The 19,430-nt window shown below is 39.6% G+C and overlaps 1 protein-coding gene across 6 annotated transcripts in view; it reads left to right on the top strand.

Annotated features, from left to right (window-relative positions):
* The window catches only part of RAD51B (RAD51 paralog B), a 356,726-nt gene that overhangs the window by 218,202 nt on the left and 119,094 nt on the right, over positions 1–19,430 (top strand). For 4 of the 6 annotated variants that reach the window (XR_009418616.1, XR_009418617.1, XM_059474510.1 and 1 more), the window contains exon 10: positions 11,379–11,457. Coding sequence is in view for 4 of the 6 variants with exons in the window: in XM_059474510.1 (XP_059330493.1) it covers positions 11,379–11,457 (79 nt within the window). In the remaining 2 variants the exon portion in view is untranslated. Of the gene's footprint in view, positions 1–5,723; positions 6,154–9,128; positions 9,209–11,378; positions 11,458–19,430 lie in introns of those variants that run through there. The other 2 variants (XM_059474514.1, XM_059474513.1) reach the window with 2 other exon arrangements.

Raw genomic sequence — 19,430 nt, 5'->3', positions numbered from 1 at the left:
TGAATACACATTTGGGATTTCATTTTCGTTTCCAATTAAAACTTGCTGTTTGCCTGGGTAATGCAGTTCCCTGCCACTGAAGGTATTGTTATGTACATCAGGCAAGAAAAGGCTCTCTGGGTATGAGGGCTCAGGAATGTGCTGGCAGTCTGGGAAAGGACAGCTAAGGAAAAGCAGCATTTTGTTAGATTTGGCCTATTGCATTCAGGACAGTGGTTGCTCTGGAGCACATCAGGACAGTTCACCTTGGAAATTTTTGGTTTTGTTGTCTGTGTTTGTCTTTGATACTCATTTGAGGTTTTGCTGGTTTTCTTCCACTGAAGTTATGTTTACTCAGTCCAAGGATACTCAGAGCTCCTCATTATAGTGCCTGATGCTAAAACCATGCCTAAATGGCACTACATATTTCATGCTGACCTCTCTCACTTGAAATCCAATGTTTGGCACACCACAAAAGCTGAAACAATTTGCAGACTGGTCATCTGTTGCTAGCAACTGCCTGGACAGGCTCAGCCAAAACACATGCCTTTGTTCTGGTTTTATGAGAGGGGGAGGAAGGGACCCCACTGAAAAGAGATAGCAGAACTGTTGCTTATTGAGCCTTCTGGATTGTAGCCTCTGGGTACAGGAAGGTAGGGTACATCTGGAGCTGTGCCTACCTGGCAGAAAATGCAGTAAAGTTGCTACAGATGTCTTATGTCCATATATGATTTTCACATAGTTGCTCAAAAAGCAGTGGCAAAGTTAAGAAGAATACTCATGAATCCTGATTTCCAGTTCCTGACGTTGTGCACTGTGAATAAGTGCTCTATACATATATTGCTTTTTATAAGGAGCACCTGAAGCCAGCCAGGTATAGCAGGCTTGAGATTTGCAGTGTCCTATTTCCTAGACTTGTCCCCTCTGTTTCTCCTCTATTCTTAAAAGATTCTTGGTTTTCATTTCTATCTCCTTCTTTTGTTTGTTTTCCTTCCATTTCTTTCCTTTGCAAGTATTGAATGTCTCCTGTGGGAGTAAGCCCAGCCACATGTGCATGCAATGATGGTTTATTTTTATTGGAGTCATTGCCTGTGACTGTTATTCATTACTATAGGAAGAACTGCACTAACAAACTGCTCTGAGAGCTTTTTTTTCTGTTGTAAAATGTCCTGTTTTGTCCACAGCCATTGAGAGTATCTGCTGCCATCACTAAGATGTTGAGGGTTCGGAGCTCAGACACTAATACGGCCTCCTGAATGTCCTGTCTGGTGTTGAAAAGCAGAATCTCAGCAGTTCAGCTTCTTTGCATGGTGTCTCTGCAGGTCAACTTTTCAACCATCTGTCCTCCTCTCTGCCACCTAAGCAGCTCAATTGACCTCTGCTTGGGGAAGAATTTGTGGTTGCACAAAGTGCAACCACAGTCACTGGCTACTGTCATGTACTCTTAGGATAATAGAGAGTACAGCCAGAACATCACCAAGCCAGGTCTGCCTGAGATTCTGCTGATTCAGAAGAGGCAAGTAAAAAGTACCATAAAATGCTTATATTTCACTTGCATTTCTAGTCTTCACAGTGGATAAGTAATCCACTCTTTTGTTTCAAGTTATTACATATTTGTGTTACCATGGGCAACACCATGATGTCCCAGAATTCCTGGTACTTCTTTAAGATTAATGTCTAACATAAATAATAAAACTATTAGTAGTTGAGTTAGGAACATATGCTTAACATAAATTTAAGCTAGAACTTAGGTATGTAAGCAGTCTAAATAATTTCAATAAGAAATACAGAGGTGTAGAATTTTTATTCATTGACCTCTTCTGAGAGTGGAGCACTGAGAGAAAGGTGAAGTGGTCTGCCTAGACTTACACAAAAGAATATATGATCATATCCTAGAAATTATTGCGAAGATGAAACAAAAAGACAAGAAGTGATTTATCTGAAATTTGGCTATTCTTATATAGCTTCATGATTTCTAGAGATTTATTTTAAATATTTCAAAAACTCTGCTTCACACTAGCACTAGCTAGACTCTTATAATTAAAGGTAATCTGTTGGAATTTGGCTGAGAAAGTTTGATCTCTTTGATAGTAATTTACATTTGTTAATGTAAGTGTCATGCTGATATTTCAGAATAGAGATTTCTTTGAATTCTTTCTCCCATGCTGAATCCATTACACGTTTTCCCTTGAGCTTTTGAAGACTTTCTCTTCATTAATTTTCTTGCTCAAATCAGCACCCATGGTTGCTGTTTTTCCTGTGAAAATGTCTTAAGTGCATCTGCATTTCTCCCTCCCTCATTTTTTCTCAAGATGATAAACAGGGAATTCTTGGTTTTGCACTCTTAGCAATGTTCTTAATATATGAAATTTGTATGCCTTGTACTAAAAGAAAATAAACAGATGTGCTGCTGCATTTTGAGGGATTGAGATGACAGCAGGATGGTCAGTTGCCTTTTCAGCCCATTCACTCTGCTGTTTTTTCCAGATGTGTGCTAATGGACATTTTTAGGATGTACACAAACTCTGCTTGCCTACTTTTCTGCACTAATTGGTTTGGGATTCTGGAATGCCTCTCATAAACCATCTCTAGCTGCCACTGTTGCTTTTCCCTAAAGTACTAAAAAGGAAACTTGTTCCTAAACAGTTTCATCTAGGTGGGATTTTCTTGTGGGGAAAGAGGAGATGCAATCTATAACTGCTCTATAAAGAATTTTATTGAGTTGTGGCCCTTTAACCTAGCCTTGATGAAAGCTTTTTCAAACAGCTGGATTTCAGAGAACCACATCTCTCTGGTGCTATGTATGGCACAAATTAAATTACAGTTTCCTAAGACATAATTTTAATCCAAATGATAATTGGTTTTTAAATATTTTTTTCTTTTTTTTTTCTTCTTTTCTTTTTTTTTTTTTTTTTTTTGTTTGTTTGTTTTTTTTTTTTTTTTTTTTTGCATTTATGAAAGCAGTAGGGACTCCACATGTACTCTCAGTACTGGGGCATGTTTGTAGCCCCCCTTCTCATAGTTCCCTCTCTCGTGTTCAGGACATCTTAAGCATGCCCTGTTTCAATCCACCCTTTCTTTTTTCTTTTTTTTTTTTTTTTTTTAACAGGGAGAGTACATGTGTATTTGGGAGGACTGGAGAATGATGGCATATATCTCTTTTTCCTCAGCCTGCCTGGTTTACCTCCTTATTCCCAATAATTGCCTAGCCTGCAGCCTTTCTTACTGACAAGTGTATGGGTGCACACAGTACAGCTGAAGTGGCTGAGCTTTCTTCTGCTTGAAAGACGAAAATTTGTGCATGGAGAGCCTTTCCTGGCAGTGGGGTTTGGAGGAAGATACAAAGCAAGGGATAATTGTTTCTGTAGGAAAACGTGAGGTCCTGATAAAGTCAAACTCTACAGTGATTTGCTTATGAAGGCAATAGGATTTAATGATTCAGATTTTGGTACTGATATCAGCTGTAAAATCTTTAGGACTGTATTTAATTTATGAACTTCAATTTACCCAAGTGCATAACGGGGTTATTTTTTCCCCACCCTTCTAAGGCTTTTTTAAAATCTGTAGATCAGGCACCATATAAGCACAAAATGTTGTTGTCCGAAGGATCATTTGCTATCAGAGATCAGTTGTTTGTTTATAGATGTATCTTGTGAGCTTGGTAAATGATTGCAGGAGACTGAATCTACTTTTTTTCCACCATAGCACTGGAAAGGAGTTAGGGTCACTCTCTGTTTCTGCAGCAAGGGGCAGTTATCCCCCCAGTCAAATCAGAACCCGTGGTGAGACTGGAGCCTCAGGGAGCTCCGAGGTCCATGAGCATTGGTGTTTAGTAAGGCTTGGTAGGAAACACAACCATTCTTTCTCTTGTGTTGTAAAAAGCCATCCCACTGCCCTGAAGGGATGCTTCAGTATAAAGAGGGAGTGGGGAACAACTCTGTGAAGACTTAATGCCACCACAGTGTTGGTGCCCTTTAGGGAACTCTTGGTTCTCTCCTTGGGTACCTTTCCAGTGGGCTGGAGGCAGTGTGAGCTGTGGGACTGAGAAACAGAGCTGGCCCTGGGAACTGTGTTGCGGCTCCTACTCAAAAGTAAACGATCTGCAGAATAAGAACTGCTGCTTTCATTTCTAGAATATATCAAATTCCGGCACACTGGGCCCGAGAAGGAGCAGAAGGGAGGGCAGAAAAAACAGTTATGAAGTCTGCTGGGATATCTGATGCAAAATCAACTTTGTTGTTTTCCTTCCTGGCTTTTTCCTGGGCTCTATTGCAGCTGAAAAAACAACCCTTCTGATCTACAATAAGAGGGGAAATTCTGGCATGAAGATTGTCCACCCAGCCAATTTGGCACAATCATGGGAAAGGTTTGTTTAGCTTAGCACTGATTTTATTAGTACGTGAGTCTAATCAAACCTTGAGAGATAGCATTCTCACTGCTGAGTGACCCTGTCAGTGGTGTAGGCTTCCTTCTCAATCCTCATGCTCTTTCAGCTGAATCTGGTGTTAGTGAAGAGCTCTCCTGAAATGCACCAGCTCTTAGCAAAGCTTGTTCACTGCAATTGCACAGCAACATGAATTAGCAAAATGCCCCAGCAAGCCAGCATTGTTTCAGTAAGGGCCACAAGAGTCATGAGAGCCAGACTCCTTTCACAGGTCCCTGGTATTCAGTCAGTAGACCTGAATTCTAAAATATTTATTGACTGTAAATGTGGATTGGCTTGTCATTCAGTCCCTAGTGCACGTTATATGCATTTTGTCAGTACAATAGACAAGAATAATATGAGTCAAGGAGAAAAAACAGCGTAAGAAAAAGCTTGACATAGAATAAAATAAAAATAGAAGAATCTGTCCATTGATAAGAAACTGATACTTTAAAGGAGGCTTCAAATAGTTTCATTTATGTTTCTCAGTTGTTCCTAAAAACCAATTTCTTGTAATAATTTCCATAAAAAAATAGGAACAAAAGTAGTTGTCTTTCCAGTCTAAATGGAAGTGATGTATTAAATGTTAGTACAGATTATTTTCTCAAGTATTTCATTGAAATATCTTAGTCCAAAACAAATGGACTAAGATATTTCAATGAAATATATCTTAGTTGAAATCATTAGTTTTCTATTATAAAATCATAATTTTTCAGTCACATGACAGCTAATAGCTCAGTCAAAATCATGTTGTTATTTCACTGTTTGGTTGTTTATCATCCTGGCATTTTGATAACTAATTTGATATAGGACTCTGTCCCCTTCATCATCTTTACTCTTTTTTTGGCAGAACATTGCCTTGATTTCTGGTTGTCAGAAGCCTTCTGAAAGTTCATCCAATACCTTTTCCAATTCCTCACTTCCCTTGCTATTGACAGGGGGCGTTGTTCCAATAATTACTGTTTTTTGCTGGGCTTCTGCAATCAATTTTTTGATTAATCTCTTCCATAAAGCTTATAAATAATAAAATGTATTATTAAAAATGCTTTCCCGAACTAAAGCAAACGTTCACGTACAATATTTCTGCTGTCATCATCAATTCTCTCTCAACTGCTCTGCTTGTCTCACATTTATCTTCCTTTATCTAATCTAATGGCATCTATCCAATTTCTATTCACTTTTCATCAAGGTGATGTATTTCCTTTTACATAGTACCTTTGTGTTCTTAGCATGCCTTGTGGCAGAAATTATTTTTCAGTCATTTAATATTTATTCTACATTGTTGTCAAATAATAAATATTTATTACAAACCTCTTGACAGGGAAATGTGATGCTAGAAAGAAAAGAAAGGAAACGAAGATTTGACCATTTTATAGAGGTTGGACTTGGCAAAACTTGAAATTGCCTTCATTTTTACTTCCCTCATCGATCTCCATCATTTGCACTTTAGAGGGACAGCAGCATAATAACTGCAGATGGATTTTACATTCCATTCCAGAAGCTCATGGGCAGCTCATGGAGAGCATTTTGGAAGTATCATAGGATGAACTAGAAAGACTCAGTACTGTTTCATCATTTTTTATGTCTGTTTTCTATTAATTTTACTGTTTAAAAATTATTTTTGTAATCAAAATGCTTGTTAATTTCTTTAGCCTATTACTTACCATTTCTGTTTACTCATCTCAAAATGTGTACTACTTTTGGTGCAACTTTTTAACTGCACTGAAGTGTTAATAGGAAAAAAAATTGGTGGGGCCTGGATTTGGTTTTGATTCCATGATTAAATAGTGCTTATCACTGAAGCACTAAAGTGTGTATTTCACTTTTCTGGCTAGGAAAGAGTGCAATAAATTGCTTTACATACATCAGGAATACTAGTGGAGTTCTATTTTCCTTTCTTTTCCTGAAGTAAAAAAGGAACCAAGGAAATCTATGTTGGAATGAAAATTTTGGTTCATGATCTTAAGTTTTATAAAGTAAGATTGTGGAAAGCGATCTGTGTTTCAACTTGTTATTAAATAATTCTGAATTCAGATCCAGGTTATACATCTCTCTGTACTCTCCCCAGTTTTCAGACAGGAGTGATTGAGAATTGAAACAAGACATATACTTGAATATATGTGAGTTTTATAAATTCCTGGTCTGCCTGTGCTGCCTACTTCTGAATTATTCTGGAAGTTCCCATGTGTTCTCCACATCCTCAGGTGGCTGTTAGGAATCTTATGGAGAGAAGCAGATGCTTACTAGAAAATATAGATGAGAAGCCTTTAAATTACAGATTCTGTATTTGAAAACTATCAACTTTTTCTTGGTTTATTCAGCACAAAGATCCTTAGTTGCATGTCAGCCATCAAAGGACATTGTTAGCGTGCATTGTTCCAACTCTGTTAGTTCTATCAGCATAAAACATGGGTTGGCAGGGCTTTGATGCTGTAGGAAGCCCATAGGAGTTGAAGAGACTTAACAGGTCATGAAGTGCTCCCAAGGCACTGCTTCATATCCCTTTCATAAATATTTTAATCTGAATCCTAAAAGCAAAGATTAACTTTTTAGCTTTTCCTCTTTGAGTTGAAGGCTCTTCCAGAGTCTCATTTTATTGGTAGTTATGATCTTTTAAATTTCCAGCCAAAATGTCTTTATGGCTGCAAATCCGTTCTTCTGCCATCGTTGTCAGGTTGAGAAGCTCTTCCCTTTCTTCCTACTTCATTCTCTCATTTCCCCTTTTCCCATTCACTTACACACACAGACACCTTCAGCCTTCATTTTTGCCAGAATCACTTAGCTAATGTTTTTCTAGTGCCGACTCAGATGAGCACTCCAGTCTCCTCAGCAGCATACAGCCCCTCTCTTGCAGTCTGGGTTCATAAGTGACCTGTAGGGTACACAGTCTCCCAGATGAAACCTTGCTGGTATCTTGTGCAGAAACACACAGCTGTCCCTGGTTTTACCAGGTATATGTGGTGGTGTCCCATACAACTGGGCCTGTCACTGTCTTGACTACATCACCTTATGGGTCAGTCTAAGTGAGATACTAATATCTCAGGTACACCCAGGAAGTGTCTTCTTTCCAATAGCTGTTTCCACTTTTAAGCTTGTCTTCTTTCCAATAGCTGTTTCCACTTTTAAGCTGTTTCCACTTAAGCTTGTCTTACAGCTTCTGTCTTATCCTTGTTTTTTTCATTACCAGTTCCCATTTAGCAGTGTTAAAAGCTTTACAGAGATCTGAAGAGATGAGTTCAAATTTATATCAGACTTCTAAAGTAAGCATATCATTTGTGTCTGGCATGTCATCTATGTCACGCCAGACATAGATGACATCTTTCTTCAAAGAAGGATGTCATGTTTGTTTGGCATGACAGCCATGTTTTCTTTTACCCCATTTTCCAAGACTTTAGTTCATGGAATCATAGAATATTCTGAGTTGGAAGGAACTTGTAAGGATCACAGAGTTCAGCTCCTGGCCCTGCACAGGACAGCCCAAGGATCACACCATGTGCCTGAGAGTGTTGCCCAATTGCTTCTTGAACTCTGTCAGGCTGGTCCTGGGACCACTTCCCTGGGGAGCCTCTTCCAATGCCCAGCCACCCTCCAGGTGACGAATTTTGTTATGATATCCAACCTAAACCTCTTCTGACACAACTTCAGCCATTCCATCCTGTCGTTGGTCACCAGAGCGAAGAGATTGGTGCCTGCCCCTCCTCTTCCCCTCATGAGGAAATTGTAGACTGCAATGAGTTTCCCCCTCAGTCTCCTCTTCTCCAGGCTGAACAGACCAAGTGATCTCAGCTGCTCCTCATACGTATTCACCTAAGATGCTTCACAATCCTTGTAGCCCTCCTTTGGACACTCTCTTATACCTTTGTATGCTTCTTACACTGTGGCACCCAAAACTGCCCCCAGCTCAGAACAGAGAGGACAGTCCCCTCCTGTGCCTTGCTGGTGATGCTGTGCCTGATGCCCCCCAGCACACGGTTGTCCCTCCTGGCTGCCAGGGCACTGTTGTCTCTGTTCTGCTTGCTATAGACCAGGACCCCCAGGTCTCTTTCTGTGGCACTGCTCTCCAGACTCTCCTTCCCTGGTCTGTCCTTATATCCAGTGTTTCCCCATCCTGGGTGCAGAACTCAGCACTTCCCATTGTTAAACTTGGTGATTGCCCAGTCCCCTAAATTTTCAAGGTTTCTCTGCAGGACCTCCCTGTCTCTGAGGGAGTCAACTGCTCTTCACAATTTAGTATCAGCAAATTTCCTTATTATGCCTTTGAGTCTTGCATCTAAGTTGTGTTATTCCTCACTTCAAAATATCTTGTGAAGCCCTGTGTGGTACTATCAGGTTGCAGGCATCAACTCAATAGTTTATACTTTTTCCTCTTCTTTTATGGGGACTAAGTTTGCTGTATCTCAGTTATGTTGTATCATCTTCGGGTTGATAGGAAAGACAAATACTAGCTGTCGGGCCTGAGTTCACATGCTGTTTCTTAGAATAGTTTCCTGATAGAGATTATCTACTTCTGCTGAAAGTGCTAAATTCCTGGAGTTTTCATTCCACTCAGTTGTTATTCCTATATCGATGTGATATGGATAAATTCACATTACCTGCCTTTTCTTCTTTTTCAGTACTGTCCTACTTGAGAATTATTTTTTTTCACTAATATCTAGAAATATATATAATTACTATCCCAATGTAATTTCATTATAAATGCAACTTTTATTTACTTTTGGCTTTCCAGAGTCAACACCACCTGATTTTTGGTAATCCTTGATTTCTACTTCCGTTTCCTGGCCTTCCAAACATAATTTTCTTTTTTTGATATGTATTTTCTTCCATGCTTTATAAGTTCCTTGTATATATATAGGAACCTACTCTCTGTTGACTGTTTTGGCTAGAGGATAGTTTGCAATGAACTTTTACAGTTTTTTGATTTTGCTTGAAAAACAAATCTAAATACATATTTACTTCTCTTTTTAATGTTATGCTAAATACTACAGTTTGATATTATAAAAATGAATTCTCTGTACTCTTTCTGTTTGTGAAATGTGTAGTTGTACTTAAAAGGTTCTTTTTCTCAGTGGGCAAACATTCAAAATAAATACCTTTGAATGTTCTGAGCTGTTTCCATTTCACTGGAAAGGAAGCTAATTTGGAGCCTCAGATGTAGCTGTGCAGCAGCCACCTTTCAGAGGGGCCCTGTGATGTGCTGCTCAAAGCAAGTGATTTATTATAGTTTTTCATTGCTATACATAGCTATGCACATACTGTAACTGAATAAAAATGCAGTAACAGAATGTACATAGAGTTATTTGAATGTCTATCCATGTGCATGTATAACTGTGCCTAGTGCACATGCATACTTTGGTTAGTACTTATGTGCATAGCAGTGCATGGAATGCCAACAATTTGACCTTGGATGTCAAATTGTAACTGTTTCACTTCAGGCCTTTCCAATCAAACAGCCAACTGTTGTGGGAGGCTCTACCTGAGCGTTTGCACTGTTTTTCCACGCCATCCTCTCCCTTGCATTTTCAGAGCTGAGGGAGTTTGTGAGGCACCTGGAGGCAACTCCTCTTCACTCTACTTTCTTCCTGGCAGTCTTCCTCCTGCTGTCTCTGTGGTAACCAGTGCCAGGACCTGAGGAAATGGCCTGAAGTTGTGTCAGGGGAGATTTAGGTTAGCTATTGGAATAATGCTCTTCATGCAGAGGGTGATTGGGCACTGGAACAGGCTCCCCAGGGCTGTGGTCACAGCATCAAACCTGTTCAAGAGGTGTTTAGGAAAATGCCTTCCGGTACATGGTGTGACTCATGGTCCTGTGCAGAGCTAGGAGCTGGATTCGATGAGCCTTGCGCATCCCTTCCAGCTCAACTTATTCTGTGATTCTGTAATAATGACAGGCAAGGGAGTACAGGTTTTGTTAGACTGCATCAGGCATGTGGGATATGACTTGCTGCCCTTTTCTCCAGAAGATAATCCCAGAGAGAATGGTAATTAACATGGAAGAGGGGAAAGTGCTACTACAGCAGGTTTCCTGCTTGGATTATTCACAAAGTATTCACAGAATCATATCCTGGTTTGATGTTGTAAAAATGTCACTTTCGTGCAGGTGACAGCATCAGAGTTATTTTAGGCAAGCTGTGGAGGAACAGTCCTTGGCAATGAGCAAAAATCAAACAGGCAAGCAATAGAGCTTGGGCACATTTGTGTGAGTTTGCCACCTGCAGGTCCCACATTCCCTACTCTGCCCATTTCTGTCTCTGCAGTTCTGCTGCAGGCTCGTCTTCCACAGAGGATAATTGTACCACAGTGGAGCCAGGGATCTTGGTTTATTTCTGGTCACCCTAACACCAAGCTAAATTCAATTGCACTGTACACCCACCCCAAGGGAATTCCGTTTCCTATTTTGATATTTCAAGGACAAGATCCTTGAATAAAGCTTGACATGGTCATTACCCATTTTGCAGAAGAGGACATCCAGATACATGCAATGGCATGTTACCATCCCCAATGTGATGACACATGAGTGGACATGCTGCTTCCAGGGGCAGGGTAAACACAGTGGGTGGAGTTCTTGGAGAAGCCAAGGGGGCATATCTGTGGAATGGCTAATGGCAATTAAAAATTCCTTGTATATGGCAGTAGCAGTTTTGTTCAAAATCATCTTTGAGTGCAAAAGCCTGAACAGCAGGAATGGTTAAGCTTAACAGGATGCCAGTAAGACAAGCAAAAGGTACTGCTTCAATGGCATTTTTTAAAGGCGTTTAAGGACCTGTAAATCCTTTTAAAATTGCAGCATGATCTATATATGTGTATGAGAAGATCTCAGCTAGTTAGAAGTGATAGGGCTGGATCAATAACTACATGTTATATCTGAAGTGTGCTTTACTACTTCTGGAGTTAAATCTGGTGAGATTGCTTTTGGAGATTTGAGATTTGATCAGTATGTTATGAAGATGCATATTTACATCATGTATTTGCTTTGCAGCTCCTGGTTGCTAAATCCCCTGTTGCTCCATTCTCCACTTTTTTCTACACCATTGAGAAATCGGGCTTGATTCTTCAGGGTAAGACCAGAGCATTTGTTGTTTTGTCTTTTCAATTAGTATTTTAAGCAGACTGAATGTAGATAACAACAACTATTATTGAAAATTGTGCTGTTTGTACCACATTAAAACCCCACACATTTAAACATTTTGGTTAACAAGGGGACATTTTGCTGAATTCACTGTTTTCTCTTGGATTACACTAAATTGGTTCTTGCATTTTTCCATGGATCTAGAAATGGGCCCTGAAATTATTAACCAGGGCTCCTTGTTTTTCTCCAAGGTAAAGTGGAATGGTTTGGGTAACATGGGGCCCGATGGAATACGTTTCTTCAGGAGAAACATACCCATCTATCATTAATGGCCTGTGTTAATGAATGATTCTTCTTTAGCAAATGGCTTGGCATCAGTAAGAAAATTAATATCTGTTTTCTGTTTTTGTGGTCATTGTAATGCTAATGCCCAATGGTCTTAAATTATCCTCAGATTCTCTAGGATATGAAGTGTTATGCTGAAAAGCTGGATATTAATACCATGCTGACAGGGAACTAGGATTCCTTGTGGCTGTGTCCTGAATCATGTACTTCTAGACACAGCAAAGAGAGAAGTACAACTCTTCCCTTCTTTTCCCATTTATCCCTACAAACATCCTTACTTTTTGACAAACCTTCATAGATCAATTTTGTTGAGTTGATGTCTTTTGATATGCAGCCTGGCTCCTCATCACTGCATCAGTTTAACAGACTGAATAAAACTATCAGTGCCTGTCACTTTCTGTTCAGGGAGGACACTATGATGTGCAGCCAGGGCAATAAGACAAGTGAGTATAGCTGGTTCTCAGTTTCCAGTGATGGAGAATCACTGATCCCATGAGGCACTGTGGACATTTTAAGGGATGTGAACAGTTCTGATTGCAAATTTCTCACATTCAAATAGGCTGTACAAGAATAATGACATATTTATATTTCCTAGTGACTCCATATGCTTACATCTCAGGTGATGTAAAATGTCAGAAAACAAACGAAATGAAATTGTTTTATGGTGTATTTTTGCTTCCATTTGATACAGCTACGTAATTGTAATGGCGGGGGAGGTGTCTATACAGCATTTCCTAAGCCTTTGGATACTATTTTCAGTATATGTTTAGATAGCATTTTGGGCTTTATTTGGTACTAGTAATTCTAAAAGTCTACAGGAACTAGAAACAATTTTTATTAGTTTAAATGGAGAGTACTTGCAAGAGTTGTTCTTGATGTGTTTTGTTTCAGTATAGGGCAGATGATAAGCTACTTTTCTATCTTGGATATCTTGAGTTACATAGATGTTTCTGGTCATTATTTTAAAAGGCAGACAGTTTCCTGCTCTGTCCTCAGGCCCCAATGTAGTGAAACTTTGGGAAAGAAAGTTTTCCTATTTCAGAAACAGAGAGACTTTGTTCAGAGTCAATCTTAATTTTTTCAGCTCTTTTCTGTGAGCCATGAATATAGCTTTCCCAGGGCTGAACCATACCTTTAAAGAACAAATAGGCCTGGTTACACATAATGATGGAACAGCACTCTGACAGGAGAACATCACTGGATTAAAAGTGTGGCAATTGCTCTTTTCCCTACACCCATGTGTTTCTGGGGGTTACACTTTAAACATCATTTGCCATTTTTCTACAAACAGATAAAACACCAGTTTGGATTTCTTTAAGTAATTGATGTATTTATATCAGGCATTCTTTGTGCATTTTGAAAGGCAACAAGAATATCTTCTCTGTGTGAGCCTTTTATTACTTTCTAACTACATAATTATGTTTCTATTTTAGATCTTTTTCTCCAAGATGGGTAGCAAAGAAGGGTATGGTTCCCCTAATAATGTGACCCAGACTCTTTTACAGAGACTTGTAAGCACTTACACATGAACCATCTCACTAATTTGTAAAAGTCAATATTGCATGGTCTCATCCCACATTTCAGTGATCATTATTTCTGTGGAAACAGGAAGTGAGCACCAGGAAATGTCTGGTTTGGATAAGATGCAGAAAGTGGCACCAGGCTGCCTTGTTCAAAAGATGCTAGAGTTTTTCTGAGAGTTGTACTTGGTGCTTCTTTCCAAAGGGAAGCTGGATGCAAGGTAAGGTGTGGAGGGACACCACAGAGCACTAACCAGCGGGATCTGTCCCCCAGCCCGCTCCCAAAGGCAACTCTGCCTTTCAGGCTTTGTACTTTGATTCCCTTGGTGTCAGGAGGTGAGCACATTGAGGGTGGCTGATGGGAACAAGTGGGTGGATGTGGGAACTGGTGAGAAGCAGCAGCTGGCTGAAGTGCCCAGGATTCTTTCTTTTTACTCAGGGGGTCCCATCCTGGGACCATTAACCAATAGGCCATAAACAAATTGATATCGGAAAATGTAGCTGGAAGCTCCCTGATTAGCAAGGGTGAATGGAGAATGAAAGACAAAGTGAAAGTGTGATTTAACAGTTCCACAAGCAATTTCCATTGCCACCTCTGAGGGATTAGGATGTGTGGAATAGGCTAAAAAAAAAAAAAAATAGGAGGAGCTCCCCCCTGCTTTGTTCTGTGGGCTGGAGGATAATAAAACGGCAGGAGAGGCAGTGTGGCTAGTTAGGGATTTCACAGGCTGCTATTTGATGCAGTTTAAGGAGCCCTTCTGCTATTGTTGCAGTTAAAATGGGAAGCGGAACTGTTCTCCATTTGCAAAAATCTCCAGCGTCCTCAGGAAGAGGGCTGAGAGCAAAAGGCTATTAAGATGGTAATGCTGCCCCATTTGGAGGAGTGTATCAAAATCCTCTTTGTCAATGTAAATTGCTGCTCTGTTTCCCTGGTATCTTTGCATCTCATGGCCTCAGTGCAAGCACAGAAATTTTTGGAGGAGACCCTTGTGAAGGCAGAACTGCTTCTCTTTTATTCTCAGAGGAGATCTCCAGGCTGCCCAAGGGTCCCTTGGAGAAAAATTCTTTGCTTTTATAAACCTGAAGTGTTCAGGGATGAAGAGAATCCATTTATGCACTCACTCTTTTATTTCCACTTTCAGACTAGAGAAATGAAATGTGATGATTGAAAGGCAAGATTGGACAGTCAGAAATTTAGCAAAGAAAAGTCTTCAGCCTCCTCCCTTCATTCCTTCAAATTGCTCTGTGCTATAGCGGGAGTGGACTGGAACCTCAAAAATACCCTCAGTTGCCTTTACATTGCAATGCAGAGTCATGTTATGTTCTGCCAATGTCATTCTTTGATGAACCTGAATTGTGAGTGCAGAATCTAGTCTGACAGCCAGTTTCTATTTTGTAGAGATCTTAGACAAAAAGGCCGAAACCTGGATCAAACACTGCAAAATATTGGAAGTTTTCCTGTCAGCTTTTGTTTGATGCTCTAGGAACTTGCTGCCACCTCCCTGTTTCAATACCAGTTGAACAGCAGCTTCCCTGTTTCAACCAGTTGCAGTGAGTGAAGTCATACCATTCAAAAGAAGAATAAAATTAAAAGAGCTCCAGATCTACTTGATTAGGAATGCAAGTTGTAAGATTATTTTTCTCCTTGGCTATGATATAATTTCTGTTTTGATTGGAGATTGCTAGCTGGTAATTCTGTTCTGGTATGACAGAAGAAATTTTAGTTGCTCTTGCCTAATTGCAGTTTCATTGAAATTTAATGTAGTGAATCCTAGGTTGGGCCAGCTGAACTAGAAGCTGCTACTTAGCTTTGTGCACACATATGTGAAAAAGATAGGCTAAATGAAACTGATTTGAAGCTGTATGCTGTGGATGATCATCCAAGTCTAGCTTTAGAAGGAGCAGAGTTCTGGGATATAAATAGGCAACAAGCCTAGCTGTTACCTACCAACAGCTCAGCTGTTTGTGGAAGTCTCATTCCATCTCACTTAAGCAAATGCCTTCTGTTACCAAAGGAGGCTGCTGCGAAAGGAGTCGGGGACTCGGTGGCTCTTTGCCAGCTGAAGAGTCTGTTGCGACTCAATGCTTTAACTAAGTGGTTAACATTGCTCTTCATGGAAAAGCTCAGAAGCACTGAAAACATAAGGCAAATTCTATTCGTGAGCTGGGACGTGCTTTTGAATAATGATATCTTTTCAGTTTCATAGGGTTTAAAGATGGATAGAATTATCAGTTCATCCAAACTGACCTCCCATATATGATACATGTTTCCTTCAGGTACCTGATAACTTGGTTGCACTAAATAATTTCTTCTAGAAAAGTAATCACTATTAATTGCAGACATAAAGAAATGTGAGTTCCTAGTTTGCATTGATGGTATTTTCAAGTTTTAGCTACCTTGATGCAAAACCTGTGTTCTGTATTTCAGATTAGAATTTGTCTGCCTTCAGCTTTTGGCCTCAGTTCTTGTAAGGACCTTCAGTGCTAAAAAAAGCAGTGCTGCTGTTAAACGGTTGCCATTTTTCATGAGTGTACTTGCCATAATGATTTATCTTGCTATGTTTTACTCTTCCTTTTTGAAAGGTATAACTGTCTATAAATTTAACCTCAAAATTTCATGTCTCCCGCTGACTGGCTCCCAAATACCTTGTATTGCTAAAGGGAAGAGTTTGAGGGTTGTGCCACAGGACTGAATAATTAGTTTATTAATCCACTCTTTCTGCTGCCCTCTTTTTCACTGCACACAAGCTGTCTGAACACAAGTGTGCTCACCTTGCATGTAATGTCCTATTGAGGCAGGTAACTTATTATATGTAGAAACAAAAGAATATGGCACTTGGAAGAGAGTGTCTTAAGTTTCACAGTAGTAAGGGAAAAGATCTACTAACAGCTAAATCTAGGGAAACCTTGGTACATTATGTTTCATTTGTCACTAAGGTAATGAAAGAGGCTCATTTTGATCTCTAAATAGCATAGGGTCTGGGTTTGTACTGCAGCATGGCAAACTGTCTCCAAAGTGCTATAACTAATTTCTATGGCTGAAGCAAGTGAAAAGTGCCTCATTTTATTTTGTAAAGAAACAAGTAGTGAGGTAGAAAAGGAATTCTGAAAGAAAGGGCAGCATTATTTGTATTGTATTGTGTGGGTTTGAACAGTGAAAGACAATGATTTACTGCATCAAAAGCTTTTATTCAATTGAAGAACTGTAACTATAAAGTGACCTTTGTCTGGAGCAACATGGATATAATCTGTAAAATGAAGCAGAGTTGTACTTGATGTGTGAATGGGTGGAAGACAGATTAATGGGAATAGAGTTGTGCATTGCTATTGAGATGGTAAAAGATTTGCAGTGCCACTGGTGATGTCCAGGCCTATTGGAGGGATAAAGATGAACTGATCATTGTTAGGATCTCTGTGGGGTGGAACCGTTTTTGCTGTATTCCCCACAGGACGCTGAAAGTCTCATGCTATTTCTAACAGGTTTGTAATAATGAGAGCAAAGAAACACTATCAATTTGTAGGTTAAGTCCATCCTGGGACTAAGGAATGAGAAAAAATAAGACTGCCATCATCCCAATGCCAGCACCGTGACCCACACAGATATAGCTGACATCAATGAAAATGTCCTTTTGTTCAGGCAATTCATGGCATTTTGAGGAGTGAGTTACTAAACCTCTTTGCTTGGATGAGGGTGTCCTCATTAGATGGGTTTGTGAGAATTGTTCTACTGCTCTGCAGCAGCACTGCCAAAGCCTTGCTGGAGTTGCCAAACTCCATGGCTGTCAAATGAAGGAGGACAGAGAAAAAGAGCACAGATGCAAAACCAACTAAAAATGTTTATGATGAGAAATGGAAGGAAAACATTTTAATGGTGAATGAAGACTAGAGGCATCTTGGGTTTAGATCCAGTAGAAACCACAATAAACTGTAATTTCTATAAAATTAAATGTTTCTCTCTGCAAACGTGACCTTTCACATAGCGGCATAGTAGATAGGCAGTAGATTGACAGAGTTTCTGGCCATGTTGTTCCTGTGAGCTTAACTTGTGTGAGGATATTATGCTGGATAAATCCAGTTTAGCACAATGTTTTGAATTACCTGCTTATTTCTAAAGATTCATGTAAAGATACTGAAGATGCTTCTGTCTTGCACTTAAAGCCAAACATGTTCCTAAGTGCTTTACTACATTGCAGCTGAAGTACTAGCATTTAATTTGTCTGAAGTTCTACTAAATGTAACACGAAAAAAAGTTTTAGTGCAAGCAGTGTGCCAAATTTGTTCTCATTTATACAAGTGTTATTCAAAACTAATTTCTTTTATTCCAGTGTTGTTAAAACAATGAACTGAAGAGTGTAAGTCTGTTCCCCCTTTTCAAGGCTGGCATAGGCTTCCTGGGACAAAATGACCTCACTTCAGAGAAATCTTCTCCTTACCAAGCTCTCTGTAATGAATTCCTGATCAAAGTGGGCTGCTCCCCTGGGTTTTCAGCATAGTGCTAAAGCAAATGGCCTTTTTTCCAAAAGGCTTTTAACATAAGGAGTGTAATTGTTTGTTGATTAGAGGTAGTGTCTGTGATTTGTGACAATATATTGTTCTGGGAACTGAACATTGTCAAGGAAGACTAAGACTTTACTAGTAATTGCCTGGATTTAATGTAGATGTCATATATTTCAAGCTACAGATTTGTAAAATAAGGTCAAATGTACCTAAAATGGACTTAATGTTCTTAAGCGAACACATTCATGAGTAGGAAGCTAAATAAGTGTCTGTTCAAAAACATGTTTTCCAGCCAGAGTAAAGGCTCACGCTTTTGTGTGCAGCTTATGAAGGTAAAAGACTGTTAAGTCTCAGTGATTTTTTCTTTTCTCATGTAGGCACAGCTAAGTTTCTTTTGCTATCCTCAAAGGTTATGTCTGTACTGGCTTCACCACTAACATGTTTGGTGAAGCCATCACTGATGCCATTTGATCTTGTGAAAATATAGTTAGCAATAGAGAGAGGACTATGACCCAAAATACTTACCCTTGGTAATATATGCAACTTTTCTTTAGCTGTAGGAATTTATGTATTACTAAAATCTTGTAAAATCCCTAAGTGTACAGCCTGTTTTCCAAAGAGAAATGCTGGACACTTTATTGCTGCCTCTGCTGAGGAAATCCAAAAGTTGCGTACAGTCTAAACTCTGGAAGTCTCCAGAGTGCAATTCTGCATAAGCAAGCACACTTGAATAGCACTTCATCAAAACTAGGAAACTTTGCCTGAGGAGAGGCTTACTAGCACGGGGATAACACTTAACAAATAGGGCTTCCACTGCTTTGACCCCAGTGCTGTTTTTCTTTTAAACTTTCTCTATGTTTTGAGAATTAACACACCCTGAACAACTTCATGTATCTCTGCATCTGATGTGTTGACTTGCCCTGTCACAGATTTAAATTATCTTCTCATATAATCTTAAATCTATCTTGATAAGATGGAATAGGAATATATAGCACTTTCTTAAAAACAGGCACATGTGATAAACCTTCTCAGCAAACAGTGGTTTACTTCAAATGCTTTTTCTCATTACAGTTGTTCCCTAAAATTCATAATGTTGGGCTGTTACTGGAAAGTATTTCCTGCAATGTTCTTTTGAACTTTAGCACTGCTTCTCAGTGTTTATGTTGTAATTAAACCAAACCTGGTCATTTGTCATTCAGTTCTGTGAAGACCCCTGAAAAACTTTTGAGATTAAATTTTGGGGCCAATAGAGTTAAAGAAGCATTATAGAGGTAAGAGAAGCAACAAGGTTAGCCAGCAGTTTGTTAGAGTGTGGTGTACCAGCCCAGGCTGTCCCTTGGTTTGCCCCCTGAATAACCCCAGAGGGTCTGCCTTAGGGCTCAGCACATAGGCAAGGCAGCACAAGCCTGCAGGGGTGAAGAGGAAGCAAAGGCAAATGATGCTACAATTAACAGTTCAACAAAAGGTGTTGCTGAAAAGATTTTACTTTACTGTCCACTGAATCTCATTTTCATGTAAATGTCCTAGTTTTTCAACTACAGAAACATTCTCCCATACTCTCCCAATGCTCTATGGAGGTGAACTTCCCAGAAGCAGCAGC

Source organism: Ammospiza nelsoni, chromosome 6, assembly GCF_027579445.1.
Source record: "Ammospiza nelsoni isolate bAmmNel1 chromosome 6, bAmmNel1.pri, whole genome shotgun sequence".
Lineage (NCBI taxonomy): Eukaryota > Metazoa > Chordata > Aves > Passeriformes > Passerellidae > Ammospiza > Ammospiza nelsoni.
The sequence above is the reverse complement of the archived record's forward strand: the minus strand, read 5'-3'. Positions and strand labels throughout refer to the sequence as shown.